Below are 27,146 nucleotides of genomic sequence, written 5' to 3'. Positions count from 1 at the left end.
AGGTTGATATTTTATTGTCATTAAGTGTCCAAATACTTTTGGGGCTAGGGTGAATGCTCTTCACAACTATGTATGTGCATATTCTTCCATTAGTAAAAATCAGCATTATAGGGATAGTAGGAGTGTCCCGCTTTGACAAAAAAGATGTTCCAGACTCCCAGTTTACCATTAACGTCTGGAAGATTGTAATTGGGCCTACATGTGTTTGAGGAAGCCTTTCAAGTTTTTGTATTTAATATTTCTTCCTTTTTACTCTGCATAGCATAGGGGAGATCATTTAGCTATTTAAATTGCTCATGAGTGAGGTCATGGCTGAACCATATGGATCTGTATAAAACAGATGATCAGAAAGTCTCCTGCATCACCTGTATTCTCCCTACTTAGAATGTGATTACATATTGCACTGGTCTAATGATATAAAAGTGGGACAAAAGTGACCTCTAGTGGTTTATCGTTAGACTACATCTCTCAGTTCATTGTACATATTGCAGTAAACAGCAAATGAAACAGTGGGAAGTGTTCTGTTTGTGTCTGCAGTGACCATGCTTCAATATTGACACCTTGGCAGTGAGAGCAGGTTGGTTTTAAAACCGTAAGTGAGAATATGGAACCAAATGTGAAGAGCATAGGCCTACTTGCACAGCAATTAGCCTTTCTATGATACTAAACAGAACATTATCCAGCTCTTTGGCTTTTTTCAATAATTAAATTGTTCTCTTACACAAAATACGGCACTGCTTGCTCTCTAAACTGTAACAGAAAAAGACAGTAACATAGATGTCGTGATGTACTTTTCTGCATATGAGGCACACATCCTACACATTATTTTGGCCCATATATTTAAAGGATGTGGTTGCTTGCAGCTTCCTGTCTCACTCAGTCAGAGTTGCGCAGGAGGGGAGATGTGACAATCAAAAGCATCTTTGCCCAGCAGAGACTCAATCTGGTAGAAACTATGTGTGTTGTACATTGATTTGGTAGTGGTTTTAATTAATTCCAGTTTGCATGAGGCATTGAGGACCACCAGTAGATTGAAGGGACTGGGATTTCTTTAGGAGGAGGGGTGGATTTAAAGGGAGGGAGCCATGGCCTCCCTCCTTATGCGTATCTTTCGGCTGGATGTGGAGAAAAAGCGGGTTAGACACTATGAAAACCTGAAGAGGGATGTGGATCCACATCAGACGTGGGAGACTCTGGGTGAACTGGGGGATGGAGCTTTTGGGAAGGTGTATAAGGTAAGGGATCATTTAAGAGGATGTTTAGATGATGATGTTGAGATTTAAGTCTGAGTGAAAATAACAAGACAGAAAAGGAACAATTTCCTCATTTGGATTTACAGGCAATGAAAGCACTAAATGATTAAGACAAACAAGATTGGGTCTTTACCGATATAATATACAGTCTTAATATGTAATTTCAAGGAAATCCCTCACACAGGAAACTGGCATTTGAACTGAACTGACAAATACATCCTTTTTGCATGTAATTATACAGTATACTGCTTTTACCACCTTTATTGCTCAATGCTAAATTTTCAGGATGAGAAAAATTGACTACAGAAGGATTTAAATAGAAAGGAAAAAGCTTTATTACACTAAATATTGTTTCATATGTTTTATACATACTTTTTTTTTAAAAATCTTTATATAATATGTCTTAAATTAAATTTATTTTTCTTATAGTAAACTTGTTTGTCATATCCCAACTTTGTGTGTGTGTTAAACATAATTTAAGCCTTGTAAAATTGAGTTAGATTAATTTTTAAAACTAGAAACGAAATTACCAATTGGGCAATAAATAAATGAATGAATAAATAAATACATTTAATTTAAAGTATATTCTCTAAATGTCTTAACCTCCTTTGCAATCTTTCTTCTAAAGTAAATTTGTTTTATTTCAATTATGTCTTTCTGGAAAACAAGACAAAAATACTGATTAATGATTATAATTTTATTGCTTTGCATATTCTTCAGACGATTTGATGTATGATGCTGTTTATCTGCAGTCTAGAAAATCATGGATATGTGTTTGTGGATAATGAAACATTGTGGTTAAGGTTGCCAGTAGGGGGATCACACTACTGTTGTGATGACACAATTATAATTATATAATTATAATTGTATTTATTTATCACACATTATACATTTTGCACATATACAGTGAAATTCTTTTTTCTCCACATATCCCAGCTAAGCTGGGGTCAGAGTGCAGGATCAGCCATGATATGGCGCCCCTGGAGCAGATTTTTAGACCTTACTTTATGTGCTAAACACAATTATGAAAAAACGTGGTTATTAATTTTAATAATGTATTTCATATAAATACTTTCTGTAATAAAGTGCACAAGAAAATAATTCAGGCTACATTTAACCAGAGTGACAACATACATAAAATGCTGTCTGGTTATAAAAAAGGTGACAATTCAACAATCCAGAAGTAAAATAACTTTCAGACAGAATATACACTGTGTATTCATATATACACTGTCTTAAAGTGATTTTACTTCTGCTTTTTAAGCTGGAGTGTTTGTATGGAGTGTGAACATTGTACAGTATGTAGTACCCGCAATTTGAAAAATCTTTTGTGTTAAATGTACAGTATGGCTAAAAATGGCAAGAAATGTAGGCTATTGTAAATGTATTTATTTTTTGAATTGCCGTACCCTGCAGTTTGTTCACTCTCCACCTATGAATACATTCTTTTTTGACCATTGTAGATTTATAGGCTTCCAAGGTGACAGAATATGAGGGTTTAGGGCAACACTGTGGTTTGGCAACTTCCTGTTAAACCAAAATGTGAAAGATCCTGTTAGCTATTTTCACCCTAATACATCAAACTCTTTTTCCCCTCTCTGAAAATGAATCTCACCTTACAGAGTGATGCAACTTTATTGCTTTCTGCACTTTTGCAATTTATAAGCCTGCAGTTAACATGTCTTTTGCATCATGGCCTGCACTGACTATGTTGGTTTGACAAATCCAACAAACTGTTGTTACTCAAACTTTGTTTAGGGTTTTTCCAAAATCCCTAAAACAAGACCACATTTTCTGACTCTAACTCCTAACTTCTACTTTCAAGCTACATCCACCAAACTTGGCACAGACCTTCAGACTGTTCTGACTTATCTTTTCTAACTGATCGACTAATAGACCCTGTTTACACCTGATATTAAGATGCATCTCGTGTGGCCAGGAGAGTAACATCGCTGTTTATACCTGATCACTTAAATGCATCTCCTGTGACCACTTGTGATCAGATCTGGAGGGTCTCTGATTTCATGATGACAAACATAAATCACTATGTCAGTGTGTGTGTTACTGCATGATAATAAACCGCAAAAAAGTCATAAAAGACAAAGAAAAAGTGGGGAAAAAAACTGTTTCTTGCAGATACAACTGAAATTTAATCTTCAAGCAAATTGATCAGTTATTTTAGTGGATTACCCGTATTAAAGGAGCTTCAGATGTGTGTGTTTATCATCTGTGTCTCTACGTACAAGTTGATTTCAGACACACTGAAAAAGATCCGTGAAGTTCTCTGGCTTGTTTATGTATCCGCTTTTCCACATTTTCAGATCGGACGGTTATTTCCTTTTAAAGCCGAAGGTAACCGGCAAAAGTTTAAACTTGTTTAAGCTCAGCGGTTAATTGACAGGTGAGGGATTGGACTGCACTGCTGTCCAGGACACATCAGAGTGGATTAGAGTTTACATGTAAAATGCGATGTGGTCACATGTGTTTTTGACTACCTTTGTTTGTTTTTTTGTGATCCGATCACAAAACGTTTAGACCTGTATTTAATGCTGACATCATGTGATCGGATCACCAGAAACACATCTTAATACCAGATAAGTTTTCCCGTATTGGACCTTCAAAGTGGCAGAAAAGCCTATAGATTTGCATTGACCTATCTGCCTGTCTACCTACTTGCCTACCTACCTACCTACAGACAGGTAGGTAGGTAGGTAGATACAGTGATCAGCCACAACATTAAAACCAGTGACAGGCGAAGTGAATAACATTTATTATCTTGTTACAATGACACCTGTCAAGGGATAGGATATATTAGGTAGCAAGTGAACAGTCAGTTCTTGAATTTCATCTGTTGGAAGCAGGAAAAATGGGCAAGCATAAGGATCTGAGCGACTGTGACAAGGGCCAAATTGTGATGGCTAGATGACTGGGTCAGAGCATCTCCAAAACAGCAAGTCTTGTGGGGTGTTCCCGGTATGCAATGGTTAGTACCTACCAAAAGTGGTCCAAGGAAGGAAAACTGGAGAACCGGTGACAGGGTCATGGGCGCCCAAGGCTCATTGATGTGCATGGGGAGCGAAGGCTAGCCTGTCTGGTCCGATCCCACAGAAGAGCTACTGTAGCACAAATTGCTGAAAAACGTAATGCTGACCATGATAGATAGGTGTCAGAACACACAGTGCATCGCAACTTGCTGCATATGGAGCTGCGTAGCCGCAGACTGTTCAGAGTGCCCATGCTAACCCCTGTCCACCGCTGAAAGCACCTACAATGGGCATGTGAGCATCAGAACTGGACCATGGAGCAATGGAAGAAGGTGACCTGGTCTGATGAATCACGTTTTCTTTTAGATCATGTGGACAGCTGGGTGCGTGTGCATCGTTTACCAGGGGAAAAAATATGGCAGCAGGTTGCACCATGGGAAGAAGGCAGGCTGGTGGAGGCAGTGTGATGCTCTGGACAATGTTCTGCTGGGAAACCTTGGGTTCTGGTATTCATGTGGATGTTACTTTGACACGTAACACCTACCTAAAGATTGTTGCAGACCACGTACACCCCTTCATGGCAACGGTATTCCCTGATGGCAGTGGCCTCTTTCAGCAGCATAATGCGCCCTGCCACACTGCAAAAATTGTTCAGGAATGGTTTGAGGAACATGACAAAGAGTTCAAGGTGTTGACTTAGCCTCCAATTTCCCCAGATCTCGGTCTGATTGAGCATCTATGGGATGTGCTGGACCAACAAGTATGATCCATGGAGGCCCCTCCTCGCAACTTACAGGACTTAAAGGATCTGCTGCTAATGTCTTGGTGCCAGATACCACAGAACACCTTCAGAGGCCTTGTGGAGTCCATGCCTTGACGGGTCAGAGCTGTTTTGGTGGCACGAGGGGGACCTACACGATATTAGGCAGGTGGTTTTAATGTTGTGGCTGATCTGTGTTTTAAGTGATAACGGCAAGTGTTATGTCCTCTCAATCTTAGGCTCAGAATCAGACAACGGGGGTCCTGGGAGCTGCTAAAGTCATTGAAGTAAGCAGTGAAGAGCAGCTGGATGACTACATCACTGAGATAGACATCCTCGCAGCATGTCGCCATACAAACATTATTTCTTTGCTGGACTCCATCTTCTTTGAGGGCTGGCTGTGGGTGAGCCACATCTGTTTATAGAGTTGAAGAGTGGCAGCGTTTATTTCCTTAGAGTCTTAAACTGACATTGAGTTTGCCCTCTCTCTTCAGATCCTTATTGAGTACTGCCCCGGAGGAGCCCTGGATGATATCATGTTGGGTAGGTGTGGAACAGACATAGTTAAAGGAATGGTTCACCCAATAATTAAAAAATTAAAATTCTGTCATCATTTAATCACACTTATGTCGTATCAAGCCTGTTTGACATTCTTTCTTCTGCATCTTTGTGGCATTATCACACATTTAATTTACTCTGTGTGCTGCAGAACTGGAACGGGGCCTTTCGGAGCAACAGATCAGTGAGGTGTGCTGTCAGACTCTGCAAGCTCTGTCTTACCTGCACCAACATCACATCATACACAGAGACCTGAAGGCTGGCAATATTCTGCTCACGATGGAGGGACAGGTCAAACTAGGTACATACTGTTCTGTGTTCCCCTCTAATGATCATACAGTCTGTTCCTGTCTATGTAAGTCTGCCTTACATATGTGTGCTTTCTCACTCAGCTGACTTTGGTGTGTCTGCAAAAAATGACAATACCCTTCAAAAACGATCAACTTTCATTGGAACTCCATACTGGTAAGACTCAGAGTTACACCCTTATATTTGCTCAAATGCTCATCCCCCTTAAAGGAATTGTTTGATGAAAAGTGAAAATTTTGTCTGCCATTCCAAACCCATATGACTTTCTTTCTATCATGAAAGCACCACTTGATATGTTTCGAAGAATGTTCACGCTGCTTTTTTCCATACAATGAAAGCATAGTGACCAGGGGTCTGTCAAAAAATTACAGTTGTCCGTATGTCTTGTGCACTATTTTCCAAGTTTTCTGAAGCCATGATAGCTTTGTTGAACAGACCAAAATTGAACTCAAAATGTAAGCTCTCTTTTACGTCTTTGTGCATTTTCAAACTTGGCATGTAACCGATCTCGACACACCAAGTTTGAGTATGTGGAATAAAGATAGTCAAACAGCTTGGAAACAACATGAAGGTGAGTAAATGATGACAGAATTAAAATTTTTGGGTGAACAGTTCATTTAAAGTAAAGTCTGAACCAATTTAAATCATAAACAGTATCTTAGTTAAACAAAATGTTCTGCAAATTGTGATCCTTCTACTGAGAATGACCTCTCTGACACTGTAAAACAAGACTTGAAATATCTTGTCTTTCAAGGATTGCACCGGAGGTAATAATGTGTGAAACATCAAAGGACAATCCCTACAGCTCTAAAGCTGATATCTGGTCACTGGGCATTACTTTGATTGAGGCTGCTGAGATGGACCCCCCTCATCATTCTCTCAATCCCATGAGGGTCCTACTGAAGATCACCAAGTCTCCGCCACCCACACTTTCCAACCCTCGCCAATGGTGGGTGTTTACTCCATCAATCCTCAGACTAAGGATCTGGAGCTAAGGTTAGGATAGAGATGCACAAATGTATTGGCCAAACATCGATATCGGCAGATAAAAACTCTTGTGTGGAGTTACTTTGAATTTGGTGTCAATGACAGCAAACAAAGTTGCAAATTATAATCTTTGCACTGCTAGAATTTCACAAGGTGCAACTATTGTTAAAAGTTTTCACACACTAAATTTAATTACTCACCTTAAATCTCGACACAACAAGGAATGTTAATGTAAGCATGACAAGAGGCTTTTCAGAATTCAGTTAATGTGTGTTATGAATGTAAATGTGAGTTAATAATGTGCTTTTTGTTTCAGTTTTTTGTTTTTAACTGAGAACATTACTCTAAAACATGTAAAACATGTAGAGATATAGAGAATAAAGTTATTTTTTAAATGTATTTTCAAGTTGTGTAACTAATTATCAGCTATTTGAAACAAGATAGCAAAAATAAAGCACAACCACTAAACTATTGGTATCGTTATCAGAAAATGTTTTTGTAAATAATGGGATATCTGTATTGGCACACAAATTTTGTATCTGTACAACCCTTAATTTAGGACTCAGTTTACCTTATCTTGAATTCTGCCACCAGGTCGTCTCATTTCCAAGACTTTCTGAGGAGGGTGTTGCAGAAGAACCCAGAAGCTCGTTGGGGAGCCCAACAGCTCCTGGCCCACCCTTTCTCTTATGCTGGACGAGATGGGCAAGCGCTTAAAGAGCTCATCGCTGAGGCCAAAGCAGAGGTGACTGAGGTCATAGAGGCTGAGGTAAATACATCTGCTCCTGTGCCAAATTAATCATATGTTTCTTTCCAAGAGTATACATTCCAAGACATTTGATTTTACCGAAAATGTGACTGCACTTCTAAAACTTAAAAAAAACAAAAACAAAATCCCAGCTGTAATGGGTTCAGGATGGGCAAGGAGGAGGCGGGAACCGGCAGGACAGTCAACATAACTTTTATGACGTAACTGAACTTAAAACAACATAAAACAAATATAAACACACACACACAGCGTGGCCGCGTGTGTGTGTTTATATTTGTTTTATGTTGTTTTAAATTAGTTACACAACTTGAAAATACTTGCCATCCGGAATGGGCTACTCCCCCCCCATCTCTAGAGGGGAGATGCTGCCCTTCCGGCCGTTCCGCCAGCCGATGGTCCACCCCACCTCCTGGGAACCTGGGGAGATATGAGGGAAGGGAGAGGGAAAGGGCAAGCGGGAGAGACACAGAGTGAGAGAGAGAGAAAAACTTGTTCGCCTGTCCCTGGACACGCCGTCGCCTGGTCCTCAGCCACTCCTCTGCCCTATGGCGGACGACAGCCGCTCCTCCCCTGGCAGACGGCAGTGAGTCCTCCGACCCCTGGTGGATGGAACGGCTCCTCCCCTTACAGGCGGATGGCAGCAGTTCCTCCGACTCCCGGCAATGACTCCTCCTTCCCCTGGCGGACGGCCGTGTCTCCTCCCCTGGCGGACGGCAGCGGCGAGGACTCCACGTCAGCACATCCCTCCTCCTTCCCGGGTTTCGGCACCAATGTAACAGGTTCAGGATGGGCAAGGAGGAGGCGGGAACTGGCAGGACAGTCAACATAACTTTAATGATGTAACTGAACTTCAAACAACATAAAACAAATATAAACACACACACACAGCGTGGCCGCATATGTGTGTCTCTCTCTCGAACTGGTGTCTCCGGCTCCCCTTTATCTCTCTCTCCCGCTGATTAATTGACTCAGCACCGGCCGTGTACCCTCACAGCCCGGACACGCCCTCCTCCTCGTCACACTAGCGGTACATCTTCCCATCTGAAAAGACCAGCATTTTGGGTTGCTCAGCTGCAAAACATAATTTTCTGATTATTTGATTATTTTTGTCTTGTTTTCCAGTTAAAATATATAAATAGATGTATTTAGTTAAGAAGCAACATGACATAAATTATTAGGTCTTGTTTTCAAAGAAATGTAACAATATTTTGTGAGATTTATGCATAAAGGTAAAACTAATTACCAGTGGGGGTAAGTAAAAAACTTAATTCAAGGAGAAAACTGTTTTTTCTTTCCCAAATGGTAAAGAGATTTAGTGTTGAATTAAGCATAAACCTCACAAAATTTCACAACTCACAGCAAAACTTCATATCTTAATTAGAGGTCGACCAATAGTGGATTTTGCCGATACGATAACTAAGCTGGTGGAAAAGGCAGCTAACCGATTCATTGGGCTGATAATTTTAATCGATTTATTTAATGTTAAAACATTTTCTACATCTTTCCTTACTGTACAGGCACATCCATAGAGACAACAACAGTCCAAAACTAATAAAATCCCAGATGCAGTTTATTGTACAACCAAAATCCCCATAATAACCAGGAAAAAAAAAGAAAAAAGATTTGGTGCATGAACAAGCCCGCAATACACTGGGGACTCTTATTTTGAAATGTCTGTGCTCCCAGCTCACACAAACACATAAGGGAAACAAAACATGCACTCTTACAAACATCTATAATGTCTTACAAAATAAACACTATAAAGTAAAGATTGTCATTGGCTAATAAATACTGTATGAGCAGTAATTTATCAACAGTATACAACCATTCATCAGTAGTAGTAGTCACGTGGCCACCCTTGCACACCTTGCGGAATCACGGATAAATAATAAAAAAACTATCAGCATTGATTTTTGCTCATAACCGATAGTTCCAAAAAGCAACTATCAGTGCAAAATTACATATTTTGAGAAGCAAAATTATGATTAGTGGTCGACCGATGTATTGGTTTTATCGTATATAAATTTTACCGATACAGTATATCGGCCAACCTCAAATAATAATACATAATTTTGCTTCTCAAGTAAATGTATTTTCTTTAAAGAATGTTTAGATATTTTACTGTAAAATAAGAAAAAATAAATACTTATAAAATTTTGCAATGCTGGTATCTTGGATAGTATGTTGGGGTGCTGGTGTCCAGATCAGGCCTCTAAACTAGTTAGCTAGTTAGTAGGCAGGGACACTTCCTTGGTCATAAAGCTTCACTGGATAATTTTTTTTTTTTTTTTTTTTTAGAAAAATAGCATGGCAGCAATTCAGTACCAGACCAGCACCAAACAATGCAAACCAGCCTGGACCAGCATCCTGGCCTAGGCTGGTCTTTTTAGCAAGGTAAATAATAATATTTTTCTGCATCTCTTCTTCTACAGGCTCTGTTTCACCTACAGTGTGCAGAGAATGAGATGTTAGCGCCAGAGTCCGAGCAAACACAGCCACTACCAGTACAAGCAGTTGAAGAACAAAGACCACATGAACCTGAGAGTCCTCAGAAGTCCGTAGATGCTGTTCCTCAATCTCCCACCAATCCCGAGCCAAACACTGTGGTTAAAGTAACTCCCAGGGCCTCCCAGGCCACATATAAAGCTCAGAAGAGTGCAAGACGTCTCTCCATCCCTGGAAACCTGCTTTCGTTTCTGACAGGGAGCTCTCGTCGTTGCAAATCTGGATTCTGGGGTGACAATTCACCTGTTCAGGGAACTAAAGACTCTGAAGATTCCAGTGCAGTGCAAACTGTGGGAAATTGTCCTTCAGTTTCACAGGGAGATGACAGCCATGAGAGTGAAAACACTGACAAACTCAAGGAGCAAATATCTGACTTAGCTGAAGATAAAAGTAATGAGGCTGCTGATGTCAAAGACAAGGAAGCAAAAGCAGAAACTGACAAGGAAGACACCAAGAACTTAAATCACTTAAGCACACAAACAAAGCTACCAACCAATATCTCTGAAAAGGAAACACTAGATCTTATCAAGGTGGACACTGACGCAGATGAAGATTCAGGGCACAATGACCAAATATTCTGGAAATCCCTCCAAAAACCTGCTATTGTTGACAAAGCCACACTTCCTAGAACAACACATCCATGGAGCACACTGGTTAAAGCTTTGAGTTTGGAAAAAACACTTACCAAAAAGTGCAAATGGGATGAGGAAAGATCTAAAAACGAGTACCTTGATTTGGCCTGTCCTCTGAAAACTTGCAATTCCCCTCTCACAATAGGTATAGACAAAAGCGTGGCTGTTGAGATGCCATCTAGTAAATTACCTGAAGAAATTCCTGATCTTCAGAAAGGGCAACAGACAACTGAACCATTAGAAAGTGACCCTGATGAGGGAACAATCATGCTTGTTGAAGAAAAAACTAAGGTAGAAACAGAAGGGCCAGAGGAAATGGAGACCAATGGAGGAACAGGGGATGAAAAAAAAGAGGAAAGTTGTCCAACAGGCACAGATCTTAATGGAGCTAAAGATACAAGGACAGAAAAAGAGGATCATTCAGCCACCACGGAAGAGCACATTACCATGGAAGTAAGGGATAAGAATGTCAACGAAGCCTTCAATGAAAACCGTAATATTATAGAGGTAGGCAATGATGATGTAGACTCTAGAGATGAAAACAGCGAGAAACAGGAAAGCAGTGAAAAAGGTGAGGAACTGAATGCTGCAACAGATACAGGAACGGAGGAAGAAGAACATTCAGTCACCAAGGAAAGTATGGCACCAGTGGAGCTAGAATCAAGAAATGAAAGCGGTGAGAACACAAGAAAATCAAATGAGATGGAAACACCCATCCAAAATGAGGAGACAAAGATAATTGTTTTACAAAATACAGAGAAAGAAAGAGAGCTAACAAGTAAAGTTAATACAGAAGAGACCAGTACTGAGGGGGAAATGAGTCTCAGTGTTAATGAAGGAGAAGCCGACAGAGTTGAGAAAGTGAACTGTTCTAAAGAGACAGAAGTTTGTACTGATTCAGAGGAACCAAACCAAGAACGTAACCAAAGGAATTATATAAGCTTACAGAACATCAAAGGAGAACAATCAAAAAGCAAAGGTGATGATACAATAGATGTGACTGGACCAAATTTGAAAAAGCAGGTGATGTTTGCACTTGAGGAGGACAAGCAAAGGCAAGATAAAACCGATGAAAGACCACTTGCAAATGGCATAGAAGATTCAGGCATTATACCACCACATGTTGGATCAAACGGAACCACACCTAAAGAATCTAATGATGACACAATTCCACCTCTTTCTCCAACTACGGAGCCAACTTCCCCTCCTCTGTCCCCTGGCTTTGAAGGGGTGAGTCTGAAACAAACAAACTAGCAACAAAATTACCAGCTTAAATCTAGTGAACTCTTTTATATTTTCAATAGTTTTTTAATTATTTAAATGTATAATTTGTTTTGTTATGTTATATTACCCTAGCATAAAAAAAGAAATAAAAAAAAAATCCCTAACTCTGCTATAATTTTTTTACTCTTTTGGAAAGTCGTGGAAAAATAAAAGTGGATTTTTTTCTTTTGCTTTTGGAGCAAATGGGAACACAAAAATAATATTTGCTGTGGCCTCTCATGTACCGCTATATGAGTTTACCCCACCATACTCTGCGTGTTCCAAACATGGAAATGTGAAAAAGGTCCATTAGCAACCCCAAAAAATTCAACCTTTAATACATGTTGTTTGTGCCAATTCAGGACTTACATCCAAGCAGGAGGACAGTCAAGAAAACCCGAAAATTTATGGTGGATGGTCGAGAGGTCAGCGTTACCACCTCCAAGGTGGTTAGTGAGAGAGACAGCAATGAACAACAAATGCGCTCCAACAGGTAACATGTGGTCTTCATAAATTCTAATGGAGAGACTTGTAGTGTAAAATGATTAAATCTACTATGTGTAACTATTTCAATGTTAAAATGATTTCTCCTATCCCAGTTAAATCTATAAATGGCTCCTTGCTTTCTTAAGCAAGTGTGCTATTTTGGGGTGTAATCTATTTAGAAAGTAATTGTTACTGCAATCTAATGACTTTTTTATGTTATAACAGTAGTGTAGCACTTTACTTTTCTAATTCTTGAAATCAGATTACAGTTATTGCTTTTCAATGAAGTTAATTACTTGTAAGTACGTTACTTTGGTTTTTCATACAGTATTCCTAAAAAAGTATTATGTAGAATGCGTTTAAAACATGAATTACGTTAATATGTACAAAATGTCACGGCTCCAGTGAGTTCGGCGATTTATTTAGTTTGTTTTGTCATTTTCTCTCCGCCATGTCTCGCAGGCGCGGCCGGCATGCACGATCACCGTTTCCATGGGAACATTGATTGCTCCCGGGGAAACGCTGATCATGATTCGTGTGCCGAGCAACACCTGTTCTCCTCTAATTCATTCCTTTCTTAAGCCCGTTGTGTTCTCTGTATCTTTGCTAGATTGTTGTTTGATGTTGAGTACTAACCTCACTCTCTCTGTCTAGTTGGTCCTGTCTCGTGTATTTGTTGGTTGCCTGCATGTCAGGTGTGTGGTTGCCTTCCATTATTGCTGCGTGTCAGCTGGTCTTCCCTAGAGGATACCTCGTCTCTGCCCGTGTGTCAGGAGTAGTATCGCCCTCTTCAGCTGGGTGCTGTTCTGCACCTCACTAGCTTCAACGGAGGATTCTATGAATCTGTTCCTGACTTCCACAACACAAACACTCATCCTACGAACACACTCTTCAAGGATTGTTCCCGAGCATGGCCTCAGCAAGCTCGCTTCCCTGTCGCTTCTTCCCGCTGCTGCAGCCAGTGCCTGAATCCTCGACATCCACAGTGACTGCTTTTACCAGCTTCAGGGATTCCACTGGCTCCTGGGTGCAGGCTGAATCCTGCAGCGCATTCCTCTCGCAATGTTCCCTGTTTTTCACGTTGCGGCCCTCCACTTTCGCTTTGGATACGATGAAGGTAGCCTGCGTTATTACACTTCTCACCGGAAGGGCTGGCGAATGGGGCACTGCCATGTGGGACAACAGACATCGCTGCAGCGCTTCCTATCGTGCTTTTTCCATGGAGCTCCGACAATTGTTTGATCGCTCTGCTGAAGGTTGGGAGGTGGCGAGGGTCTTATCTGGACTGTCTCAAGAAGATCTACGAGTCTCCGATTATGTGATTGAATTTCGCACCCTAGCTGCTATATGTGAGTGGAATGACCACACTATGTGGGATCGATTTCTGCATGGTCTTTCCGACAATATTCTGGATGAGATTTACTCTTTGGATTTGCCTCCATGCTTCGATGACTTGGTGGATTTGGCTATGCGAGTCGATCAACGCCTGACCCTACGCCGTCGCCACCATCAATGCCACTCTCCACCCACCCTGGCGGCTGATCCTGCTACTCGGGGATGGCTGTATTCGCTCTCAGCTCCCGAGAGGGAGGCAGTGAACAGGTATATCAATGATTCTCTGGCAGCAGGTCTCATCCACCCTTCCTTGTTGCCGGCAGGGGCAGGTTCTTCTTCATGGAGAAGAAGGATGGCTCGCTTAGACCCTGTATAAAGTATTGGGGGCTGAATGACATCACCGTAAAGAATCGCTATCCTTTGCCGTTGATGTCCTCAGCCTTTGAACTCTTGCAGGGAGCATCCTTCTTTACGAAGTTAGACTTATGCAACGTTTATCACCTTGTCCAGATTAGGAAGGGGGAAGACAGCTTTTAACACCCATAGGGGGCACTTTGAATATTTGGTTATTTCAGATTGGTCAACGCCCCCGCCGTCTTCCAGGGGCTCATGAACGACGTGCATGGTGGATCATTTTGTGTTTGTCTATCTTAATGATATTCTGATCTACTCCCAGAATATCCAGGACCATGTGCAGCACGTCAGGCAGGTGCTTCAGCAACTGCTAGAAAATTGGCTGTTCATCAAGGTGAAAAAGTTTGCTTTTCATGCACAGTCGGTTCCGTTCCTGGGGTTCATAATTTCGTCTGAGGGAGTGCGCATGGACCCGGCTAAGGTTAGAGCCATCTCCGATTGGCCAACCCCAGATTCTCACAAGGCATTTCAGAGGTTTCTAGGGTTCGCTAATTTTTACCGGAGATTTATGATGGACCTCTGACGGACCTCACCTCCACACACACTGATTTTGTTGGTCCCCACGGGCTGAGGCCACGTTTTCCAAATTAAAGGAGCGGTTTTCTACCACACCCATCCTCGTTACTACCAACCCTGCAAGTCAGTTTGTGGTGGATGTGGATGCTTCTGAGGTTAGTGCTGACATGGTTTTGTTGCAGAGCTCTCCCTTGGACAGAAAGATGCATCCATTTGCTTTTTTTCCGCACCTCTTAACACCAGCTGAATGGAATTACGACGTCGGCAACCGAGAATTATTGGCTGTCCGGTTGGCCTTGGGCGAATGGCATCATTGGTTAGAGGGTTTGGGGGTACATTCTGTGGTTTGGACAGATCATAAGAACCTAGAGTATATTCATAACACTAAACGCCTCAACTCTAGACAGGCTCCCAGGGCACTTTTTTTCACAAGATTCAATTTCATCCTGTCATATCATCCAGGCTCTAAAAACGTCAATCCCGACTCCCTATCTCGATGTTTTGAGGTCGAGACCTCCACAGCCCCAACGGATGCCATTCTACCCGCATGGTGGGCATGGTATCCTGGGAGGTGGAGGCTAAAGTCCGTGCTGCGCTACGAAAAACCGCACCCCCGTCACATGCCCAGCGGGCCGGTTATTTGTTCCACGATCTGCCTGGACGCACGTCCTACAGTGGGGTCACTCGTCCAATGTCACTTGCCATCCAGGGTTGACTCGTACCCAGATGCTCATTAGACAGCAATTCTGGTGGCCATCACTAGAGCAGGACTTATGTCGATTCGTTGCTGCTTGCCCCATTTGTGCGACTAATAAGACGTCCTGTGAACCCCCAACCAGGCTCCTCCAGCTGCTGCCTGTCCCTTCGAGACACTGGTCGCACATAGCGATGGATTTTGTAACTGGTATCCCCCCTTCCCATGGCAACACAGTCCTTTTGACTGTAGTGGACTGGTTCTCGAAGGCGGCTCATTTTATTCCTCTCTCCAAATTACCTTCGGCGAGGGAGACAGCGGTAGCAATCATTAACCACGTCTTCTGCATTCTTGTCCTCCCGGTTGATGTGGTTTCTGTCAGAGGCCCCCAATTTGTGTCACGTTTTTGGGCAGAGTTCTGTCGACAGCTGGGGGCTATGGTGAATTTGCCTTCTGGGTTTCATCCCCAGACAAATGGGCAAGCAGAGCGGGTGAATCAGGAAGGGGAGTACTGCCATGGCAATTTGTTTTGTTTGTTTTGTCGTTTTCTCTCCCCAATGTCTCTCAGGCACGGCTGGCATGCATGATTGCCATTTCCATAGGAACATTGATTGTTCCTGGGGAAATGCTGATCATGCCATTGATTAACGTGCTGAGCAACACCTGTTCTTCTCTAATTCACGCCCTTCTTAAGCCCATCGTGTTCTCAGTATCTTTGCTAGATTGTTGTTTGATGTTGTGTACTAACCTCGCTCTCTCGGTCTAGTTGGTCCTGTCTCGTGTATCTGATGGTTGCCTGCGTGTCGGGTGTGTGGTTGCCTTCCAGAATTGCTGCGTGTCAGCTAGTCTTCCACGGAGGATACCTCATCTCTGCCCATGTGTCTGGAGTAGTATCGCCCTGAAGGTGCTGTTCTGCACTTCACTAGCTTCAACAGAGTATTCTACAAATCTGTTCCTGACTTCCACATTGCACACACTCATCCAACGAACACACTCTTCAAGGATTGTTCCCGAGCGCGGCTTCAGCGTGCTCGCTTCCCTGCCGCCTCTTCCCGCTGCCGCAGCTGGTGCTGGGATCCTCGACATCCACAGTGACTGCATTTTGTTATTAATAAATTCCATAAATGTTAACTCTGCTCTTGGGTCTATTTGTTCTCCCTATCGCATCGTTACACAAAAGTTTTTATGTGAAAAGTAATGTAAAAGTAATTAGTAATGTGATTACTTTTTCGCTGAAGTAATCAGTAATCTGTAATCTGTCTGTAATCCGATTACAATATAAAGAAGTAATTAGTATTTTTACTAATACTAAATACTAATTAATTTACCCAACACTGGTGTTTGCAGACGACAGGAGCTGCACGCACTGAAGCTCTTGCAGAGAGAGGAGCAAAGAGAGCATGTGCATCTGGAGCAGAAACTACAGCAGCAGCGAGAACAGATGTTCCGTCACATAGAACAAGAGATGACTGTTAGTCAATATGCCACATGCACCACAACCCTTCTGTCTCATTTAGCGATTTAAGACATGCTATAAGAAAGACAGTTCAGGGTCTTGTTTAAAGTTCCAGAATGGGGAGATCATTAGTTGTAATTTTAAGACAACAGTTAATGTCATTCGCAATGCATATGGTTTATTTCTGAGAAATAATGTAGGGTGGGACTTCATTTTATTCAATCCACCTTAATTTTATCAGGCATTCTGGGTGGTTTCTTACTGGCCCAAGTCAAAAGAGCCAACCCCCAAGTCTCAATGATATTCTGGTCCCTAAATGTGACCCCTTCATTGTAAATCTAAGGGATTCATCTGTTTTATCATCTGCAAGGTGAAAATAGTAAGTCTGATTGCTTAGAAAATTAACAGCACAGCATCTCTCCTCAATAGGTCACTTGATTTGAGGCATCATTTATGTCTTTTGCACAAATGCTGTGTCAAAATGTACATGGCGAAGTACAATACTCTTGAAAAACTCCTAAGCCTATAAGCAAAAGTACCATCGAACACCACTTAGCAAGCACCAATAGTAACCTCAGCTGCATGTTCTTCCTGTTGTAGAGCAAGAAGCAATACTATGACAGTGAGCTTGAGAGACTTGAAAAACAGTACCAGCAGCAAAGCAGTCAAATGGAGGCAGAGCACACAGCCCGACTTAGAGAGGATGCACGGCGACTCAAGGCACAACAGGAGAAAGAGCTAAACCGCAAGAGCAGTGCCCTGAAAGCTGACCCTAAAGAGGTACCACTGCATTCACCCACACTGACTAGGCCAAAACCATGGCCAGAAATGAACCAGGGCTTGGGGACAAAATTTTAATGGTCAATGAAGTGATTCATATGTCATTTAATGTGTGAGATTGTGACTGTTTCAGGAGCAACTGTTCCTACAGAAGCAGCAGCATGAACTGAATGAGGCTCTGCAGAAAGGCATTCAGGATCATAAGAGGAAAGTGGCATCCATGGAATGGGAGATTACAGTCAAATCTCAACAGCTAAAGCGAGGTAAGTGTGCCACTACTAATATGCCTACAATATTTATTTATCATCTAATTAAAAAAAAAAAAAAAAATCATAAACTTTTATGACTGCTCTTGGTTATCCACTAAAATTCAGCAAACAATTGTAGACCTTGTTTTTGGGAAATGTTTACTGGACCACCCATAATTAAGGGATGACCCACTGGCTATGTTTGGAAACGAATACTAGTGTACTGCTTAATGCTTACTGTGTTTAATACTACACTTAATACTGCCTACAAGTGCCAGAAGTTGACTTTCTGATTAAGGGGCAATATTTGCCCCCTGGAATTCATTTTCGGCATAATACCTTTATGAGGGCATATTTTTACTGACCACATAAAAACACACTGTGTATCATCCTTTCATGTAAAACACTTTTAATCAATGAATTAAAATCGTTTTCAATCTGATTAGGTTGTTACCTTTCAAATTTAATCAGCATCATCCAACTAAACTTAGAATAAAATAAATCAGATGAAACAAAAAACAAACAAACAAACAAACTGAAAAAGTAAAAGCAAACAAACAACAAAAAACATAAGGATTATTACGGGCATTTTTTGTTCCCAAATGTTAATTTTCAGGGACATTTCTGCCAATTTCTGGATCATTTTTGGTCTGACTGAGCCCATTTCATTTCTGACCCTGTTTTTCTGATCATTTTTATAAAACAGTATGTGAAACAGTATGCAATATGCAATGATAAATGTTTCAAACAAAAGTCATTGTTGTCACATGACCTTATTATGTGCATATTTAAATGAGTACAATCCAGTTGTAATCTCGGAAATAAAATTGGATACTTGCATTGATAATCCAATTTGGTGGGAAAAAATGTGTAACTATTGTCAGTACGAGCTCTGTTGCATACTGCACATTTTGGAAAAAGTAGGATGTCATCTGGGTATACCATGCATACAGAAAGTTTGCATATACTGTACTCAGGGGTGGACTGGCCATAGGGAGAACTGGGTCTTTTCCCAGTAGGCCGGCCGCAAAACGGCTCAACAATGTTTGGCCCGGTTTTTATTTCAAATCCAGGGCCGATTTCTCTTCCCAGTCCGCCCCTGACTGTACTGTAGCTTGTGGCTAGTGTGCCTTTTGAGGCCAAGAGAGTGAGGTTTACACATACCACACAGCTCTCATGAACCAGCTGGCTCTCGTTACATGTGCATAGTCATAGTAAGTTAACAGTGTGCACAATGAATACTGTAGACACAGTTTATACTGTATACTACAGAAGAGTGGTATGGCAGTATGTTATTCTAAACATACCCACTTCTTCGATCTCTCTGAAGCTCGTGAGGCAGTGATTTGGGAATTAGAACAGCGACATTTACAGGAGAAGTACCACCTATTCAAACAGCAGGTGAAGGAACAGTACTCCCTACAAAGACAGCAGCTGATCAAGAAACACAACAAGGTTAAATCTGTGGTTAATTCAACATATTCTCTTAAAGCATGCTGTGGTTTTGAATCTCTATGATTCTGAGCCTCATTCTGACCAGTCACTTATGATTCTCTTTTCTTTCTTATGGCAGGATAAGGAGAGAGCGTCTCGGTTCCAGCAGGTTCTTCTAGAGGAACAGAAGTCATTGCAGACCCAGGAGAGAGCTTCCTTTCAGAAGGCCCAGAAAGCTGAAGCCAAAGCCCGTTTGAACCAGTTTAAGGTGGAACTCAGGCAGAAAGGTCTAAGCGGTTCTGAACAGCGTCAATGTCTCACACAGGTCTGGATTTTAGCAGAAGCCTCTAAATGAGAAAAAATTTAATTGAAATTGTAATATATTGTAGATAGGTGGTTCTCAACTGGTTTTGCTTCAGATTTTACATCGGATATCAAGTGGTGACCCAACATAGTGAGAAGATATAGCTGCAGGCCAGCAGCAAAAGATATAAAGAGCCTCTAACCAAGGGGTTGGCAACCTATGGCATGCGTGCCAGCATTGGCATGCGGAGGGGTAATCACTAACACGCCAGCAATAGTGAGAGAGGAGTAGACTATTTTATTCATATGAAATCCCGCACCTGCATTCCAATCTACATCTTAATCCTTCCTTGTGATCATGCAGCATTTTCATGAGCTGAATGGGAGGCTAAACAAAAAGTTCAAATGTAACGAGACTGCAGTATACCCAGCAGACTCGTGCAGCGCTTGCAAGCCATTCGTGCATCACAAGCCAGCAGCGGTTCACTGTAGGTTAATCACGCGAGTAAACGCGCCCGCTTTGCTTTGGTCAGGCTGCGCGGATGATAGCCTACATTCCGTGTTTCATTTGTTTCTTTTTGCTTTCAGAACAACACGTGATGTAATAAGGAAAAACCCACTATTAATCCTTGAGATTTTGCATACAGGTACACCTTCCTTAAACCAATGTCACATTCAAAATTACATGAAACGATTAAAAGAGAAAACATAAACCCACATCGTGGGGTTCAAAAATCTGAGTTTATTCAAAATATAAATTAATACATTTTAAATAGCTGATCGGCTTGTGATGCGCGAATGGCTTGCACGCACAGCACTTTAATAATGTTTAGCCTCCCATTCAGCTGATGAAAACACGCTTCGTGATCATGAAGAAGGATTACATCAAGATGTAGATTGGAATGCAGGTGCAAAAAACTTCATATAAATAAAATAGCCTGCTCCTCTCTCGCTGTTGGTAGCGTGCTAGTGATTAACCCTCTGTGTGATTTTGAAAAATATAAGACATAATATAAGAAATATTAAAAAATGGTACTCCATGTCAAAAAGGTTGCCGACGCCTGCCCTAATCTAACCCTTTCCCTAATCCTAACCATGTGTGGAAGTGTCGCCCCCTTTTAGAGCTGGTCCATCCCCCTTCTGGAATAACCATGCCCCCTTCCGGAGCTACCCCACCCTCTTTTGGACATTCCGCCAACCTTTTGAAGATCTGCAGGCAGCAGCTATTCCTACTTGAACACAAAATTCTCTAAAAATCTCCTTAAAATCAAGCATTGACATTTTTTTTTATTTTATTTTTTTTTACATTTTTGAAATGTATAAATATTAATAAAAATACCAATTAAAATAATATTAATTTAGGCAGACAACAATTTACAGCCCAAAACATTATTTGGTCAGCACAAACCATGTTAATCCTCTTAAACACATGAACACATATTTTTCATATTGTTTATTGTTCACATTTGTTCAGTAGTTTTGATCATGATTTTTAAATGAGGACATGTCATGCAACCTGTCCACATTGGCATCTACCTCCCCAATTTTGCTACCTAATTTCGCTATAGCTTCTGCCAAGTCAGATGAACTGCCACCAAAATTTCAAATGTTTTGATGGAATGCTTATAGCCCTTGACTTCAACAACACAAAATATGGGAAGCTTTTTTTTTTTAAAACTAGCCTGCATTTTGAATGTAACAAAACAGTTGCAGTTGACATGCTTGTTGTCTCTTGGTTGGCTTTCTTAGTTTTTGTCAGAGGAGGAGGCCAGACAAAAGCAAGACAGACAGAGTCTGCAAGAGAGTCATGAGAACCATCTGAAAGCAGTCCAGGAACAATGTGACGCCAGTACTGCTGAACTGCAGCATCTTCAGGTATGACACCTTGTGTACAATGTCTTGCAAATGCCTCTTTATTGAAAAGGTGCACTCAGTCTCACTGGCTAAACCTTGCTGAAATGACAGTAGTCTTGGACTTTATACAGACACCTATTGGTGTAGATGCAGCATCAAGCAATGCCATTGCAATTTGGCTGGCATATTTGTTACTCATTATTAATTAATTCTGCCAATGAAAGTGTTTGATAAATGGGAGGTTACCAAGATAAAGTGAGAATAATTTAGCTGGTCATATCCATGGTATGATCATGATGATCAAATGGATGACCTTATAGAATAAAATACCTTTAGAGTCTTTATCTCATGTGTGCCAACATCATTATAAACATTTGTCAACAGCATTATTAATTTTTAAGTGTAAAGCAAATGTGTTTCGTATTGAGGAATGGTAATAGTGTCTATGTGTGTTTGGACACAGAATGAGAAGCTTCAAGTTCTTGTGGACATGGAGAAGAAAAAGATCAAAGCTCTGGAGGACGAGCACACCCTGGAGCTCAATGAATGGAGAGATAAGCTAGCATGCAGGAAAGAGGTATTGGTAGGATAAGTTAGCCAGTTTTAAAGAGTCATGATTCAGCAAATACATGATTGCTTTTGTTTGTGTATGTGCAGGTGCTAGAGGAAGATCTGGCTCGTAGACGCAGAGAAAAAGAAGGACCAAGAAGACGAGGAAGTGAGCCTGAAAAATGTCATGCAGCTCGTCGCTCAAAGTTCTTTCCAAATCTAAGCTTCTCTTGATGAAAAATGAAAATGTTTTGCATCTAAACCCCAATGCTTTTATGTATAAAATTGGTAGTTGACAAAGAACATAGACACAAACCTTTTTTAAACATTAAGTTATAATGTACAGTATATGTGTATATAGGAAAGTGTAGGTCCTGTAACTGATTAACATTTCCTTAAAGTCCTTCACCATTTGTAATTAATTTTATTGAATTAATTTTAATTGATATGAAGTCATCATGTACCACATTATACAACAATTAGAAAACTGCAGCTACTACCCATATACAGTTGAAGCCATAAGTTTACATACACCTTAGCCAAATACATTTAAACTCAGTTTTTCACAATTCCTGACATTTAATCGTAGAAAACATTCCCTGTCATAGGTCAATTAGTATCACTACCTTATTTTAAGAATGTGAAATGTCAGAATAATAGTAGAGAGAATGATTTATTTCAGCTTTTATTTATTTCATCACATTCCCAGTGGGTCAGGAGTTTAAATACAATTTGCTAGTATTTGGTAGCTGTTGGGCACTTTGTTCAGGAGCGGGTTTGGTTATTAGCAATAATTAATAATTATGACAGATAATGATTAATTATTAAAATCAATAGAACATTGATTAGAATCAACATTATCTTTTTAATCCTTTAAATCAACAATCATCAAAGATAACCATCAATTATCAAATTCAATAGAATATTAATTATTATCAAAGATAATTAATAATTATTAAAATCAATAGAAAATTGATTAGAATTAACATTAGCTTATTGATCCTTCAAATCAACAATCATCAAAGCGAATGATCAATTATCAAAATCAATAGAATATTAATAAGGATTAATATTGCCGGGGCACCACCCTGGAATCAGGGACTAATAACCAGACAGGATAGCAGTCTCACTATAAGATTGTTCTCTTAGGAAAGTCGATGTCCGGAGGACATCGACATTCAAAAGGAAAACAATGAAGACATGAATCCGAGCACTGACATCTCCTACCAGCCCTTGACACAGGTGCATGCAGAACAATACCAAAACACTTCTCTTTAAAGGTATAACAAAGTTTATTAATGCAGTAATATCAATTAAAAATCAATACAATGCAGTCAATAAACTTCTGACTTCCAACTACAAACTAAACAGTAACATGATTAGATATGGTAAAAAATAAGCCTATAATACATGAGAGGAAGGTATGTGTGTGTGTGTGTGTGTGTGTGTGTGTAAGGAGTGGAGTTCACAAAATGGCGGACGTGGCTCTTGTGGAGAGTACATCACACAAAGTTTCTGGCCAGAGAATGTGGCCGCGAATGTGGGCAGAGAGATGGGTTAATGGCGTCTGCCCATTTAACGTGTGTCTCCGCTGGTACGATAATTTAGGGACAAAGCGGGCTCTATCGCCAAGTTATTTGCTCACCAAATGTGTGTGCGGGTATGTTTGTGAGGGGTTGTGTGTGTGTGCAGTTAGTACAAGAGAGAGAGAACAGAGTGACGGCACTGAAGCCGGTTTTAGCGATCGTGGGAGAGAGGGCAACCGTTATTTTATCACTCAGAGACGCGGTGATACAGCTCGTAATCCGTCCGCCGTGGTCGTTGGTTCTTTAATGGATAAACTCAGTGTGCCGGTCTCACCCGCGATGGCGGAATTGCACAAAGAGTCAAACATGGTTGGACAACAACACAGCAAATCTCATTCGTGGTAACAGTAAGTTACAAATAATACCTTGATTATTATTAGCGGCAATGAGTGGATTCGGTGGTCCATAAACTGTACAAGCAATAACCTTGATACACAAGAATAACACACTATAATAATCTATCTCTGCCCAGACATAAACCTCTTACTTGAGTGCGTGAGGATGCGGGTAGAATGTGTGTTCGTCCGTCGTTTGACTCCGACTCATTTCCTCGAGGCTCGGGTGATGACGGGAGGCTCCAGTTTCCTCGCTCTGTCGGCGGGTGGTATGGCAGCTGATTCTCATTGGGTCGGCAGAGAAAACAGTGTGAAGTCGACTCGGTTGAAAAAGGAAGAGAAATCTTGTTCACTTCTGCAGGCAGAAGACGCGGGTGAAGACGCGGATTGCTTGGCAGTCTGCTTCGGATCCGTTAGCGTTCTCGGTGGAACACGGAGTAATCTCAACTCGTCCAGTGAGATGGAGATCGTATGGCCAAAGTTCAGGTACGTACATTACTTCCTTGGGCAACGAGGCTACACCTGGGAGTAGGAGGGCTGAATTTAGACGAGGCACATACTGTCACTGGAAGCAACGCCCAGAAAGATCTCAGAGGTTTTATACTATCGATGACATCATGGTTGAGGGACGTGTTCTGTAGTGCATTTCATCCAATAGGAGTTGAAAGTATGATCCTTCAGAATTTCACACTTAGGTGTAAAGTGAGCAAGGCTTCATGGGATCTGTAGTCTGTTTTGGATTCCCTTTGTTTGATTTTGGCACGGTTGTTGTTATCAGGCTTTGAGTGTTCGTATAGGCTGCAGCCAGGCTTTATGACTGTATGTAGGCCTGCCCAACTGTAGCATTGCCTTTAAATTGCTTAACTTGGGTCAAACATTTTGGGTAGTCTTCCACAAGCTTCTCACAATAAGTTGCTGGAATTTCTGCCCATTCCTCCAGACAGAACTGGTGTAACTGAGTCAGGTTTGTAGGCCTCCTTGCTCGCAGACGCTTTTTCAGTTCTGTCCACAAATTTTCTATCAGACTGAGGTCAGCGCTTTGTGATGGCCACTCCAGTACCTTGACTTTGTTGTCCTTAAGCCATTTTGCCACAACTTTGGAGGTATGCTTGAGGTCATTGACCATTTGGAAGACCCATTTGCGACTGAGCTTTAACTTCATGGCTGATGTCTTGAGATTTTGCTTCAATATAGCCACATAATTTTCCTGCCTCATGATGCCATTTATTTTGTGAAGTGCACCAGTCCCTCCTGCAGTAAAGCACCCCCACAACATGATGCTGCCATGCTTCACAGTTGGGATGGTGATCTTCAGCTTGCAAGCCTCACCCGATGGTCATTATGGTCAAAAAGTTCCAAATTTGTTTCATCAGACCAGAGGAAATTTCTCCAAAAAGGAAGATCTTTGTCCCCATGTGCACTTGCAAACTGTAGTCTGGCTTTTTTATGGCGGTTTTGGAGCATTGGCTTCTTCCTTGCTGAGCAGCCTTTTAGGTTATATCGATATAGGACTTGTTTTACTGTGGATATAGATACTTATTTACCTGTTTCCTCCAGCATCTTCACAAGACATTTGCTGTTGTTCTGGGACTGATTTGCACTTTTTGCACCAAACTGCATTCATCTCTAGGAGACAGAATGCATCTCCTTCCTGAGCAATATGATGGCTGCATGGTCCCATAGTGTTTATACTTGCGTATTATTGTTTGTACAGATGAACGTGGTACCTTCAGGCATTTGGAAATTGCTCCCAAGGATGAACCAGACTTGTGGAGGCCTACAATTTTTTTTCTGAGGTCTTGGCTGAGTTTATTTGATTTTCCCATGATGTCAAGCAAAAAGGCACTGAGTTTGAAGGTAGGCCTTAAAATACATCCACAGGTACACCTCCAATTCAGTACACCTCCTATCAGAAGCTAATTGGCTAATTGTCTAAAGGCTTGACATCATTTTCTGGAATTTTCCAAGCTGCTTAAAGGCACAGTTAACTTAGTATATGTAAACTTCTGACCCACTGGAATTGTGATATAGTCAATTAAAAGTGAAACAATCTGTCTGTAAACAATTGCTGGAAAAATTACTTGTGTCATGCACAAAGTAGATGTCTGACTTGCCAAAACTATAGTTTGCTAATATTAAATCTGTGATTGGTTAAAAAATGAGTTTTAATGACTTCAACCTAAGTGTATGTAAACTTCTGACTTCAACTGTATAACATTGTATATATACAGTATATATATATATATATATATATATATATATATATATATATATATATATATATATATATATAACAAAACAAGTCACTGAAAACAACCAAATCGATGCATTACAATGTATTAAGATGTATTAAACTTGTATAATGCATACATGCATGCTATATATGACATATCGTCTCATCCTAAATACTAACGTTAAAAACATTTAAAAACAGCTTAACAATAACTGGCTTATTAAATTTGATGACCTATAATTAGTTCTATTTCATAATCTTTTATATGATCTCCCTTTGCCATGAACGGCTACCTGAAATAAGAAATTGTCACATTTTAAGATTAATGGGCATAAAAGTACTTTCTATGGTCGTTGACAGAACATATAAAGCAGTGACAATTCTGTCAAGCAGTCAGTGAGACATGCTATACTTCATATTAAACTGGTTTAAAAAAAAATCAAGTTCTCACTGTCTGCTACTATCATACATGCTGTTTTTATGACCTCATTTTGATTGGGCTACTTGGAATATTTATATTTGTCAAAATTCATTTGTCAAACATTAGGAATATTTAGGTGAACTGCAAAAAAGATTCAATGTAAAAAATGGTGAAAAATGTAAAAGAAATGGTGAAGCTGAAGTAGTATATGTATGATGTATACACAATACATTCATACAAATTTAACCTAGAATCAATGCTGGTAAAAAAGTAAATGTCCATGTTATTTGTCACAACCACCTTATTTTATTCATTACACTGCTGCCACATGATTGGCTGATACTGTACACTCACCAGCCACTTTATTAGGTACACCTGTACATCTACTTATTCATGCGATTATCTAATCAGCCAATTTTGTGGCAGCAGTGTAATGTATAAAATCAAGCAGATATGGGTCAGGAGCTTCAGTTTATTTTCAC

The 27,146-nt window shown here is 40.7% G+C and overlaps 1 protein-coding gene across 1 annotated transcript; it reads left to right on the top strand.

Moving 5' to 3' along the window:
- The first annotated feature begins 898 nt into the window (after positions 1 to 898).
- Positions 899 to 26,092, top strand: LOC127432715 (serine/threonine-protein kinase 10-like). Its single transcript, XM_051684076.1, has 17 exons — positions 899 to 1,235; positions 5,237 to 5,401; positions 5,492 to 5,540; positions 5,707 to 5,856; positions 5,948 to 6,020; positions 6,619 to 6,813; positions 7,446 to 7,620; positions 10,053 to 11,987; positions 12,383 to 12,513; positions 16,813 to 16,936; positions 17,522 to 17,701; positions 17,835 to 17,964; positions 19,280 to 19,404; positions 19,523 to 19,708; positions 21,436 to 21,561; positions 22,004 to 22,117; positions 22,198 to 26,092. Exons 1-17 carry the CDS (start codon positions 1,086 to 1,088, stop codon positions 22,321 to 22,323), a joined length of 4,134 nt encoding a protein of 1,377 aa, XP_051540036.1. The 5' UTR covers positions 899 to 1,085; the 3' UTR covers positions 22,324 to 26,092.
- The last annotated feature ends 1,054 nt before the right edge of the window (positions 26,093 to 27,146 follow it).

This window comes from Myxocyprinus asiaticus, chromosome 42, assembly GCF_019703515.2.
Source record: "Myxocyprinus asiaticus isolate MX2 ecotype Aquarium Trade chromosome 42, UBuf_Myxa_2, whole genome shotgun sequence".
Taxonomy (NCBI): Eukaryota; Metazoa; Chordata; class Actinopteri; order Cypriniformes; family Catostomidae; genus Myxocyprinus; species Myxocyprinus asiaticus.
This window is presented reverse-complemented; position numbering and strand designations above follow the sequence as displayed.

Bases quoted from the DNA above. Each gene is read 5' to 3' on its own strand.
- LOC127432715 (XM_051684076.1), top strand. From the start codon at position 1,086: ATGGCCTCCCTCCTTATGCGTATCTTTCGGCTGGATGTGGAGAAAAAG. The intron at 5,541-5,706 runs GTAGGTGTGGAA...TGTGTGCTGCAG, and splicing joins CCTGGATGATATCATGTTGG to AACTGGAACGGGGCCTTTCG. The intron at 7,621-10,052 runs GTAAATACATCT...CTTCTTCTACAG, and splicing joins CTGAGGTCATAGAGGCTGAG to GCTCTGTTTCACCTACAGTG.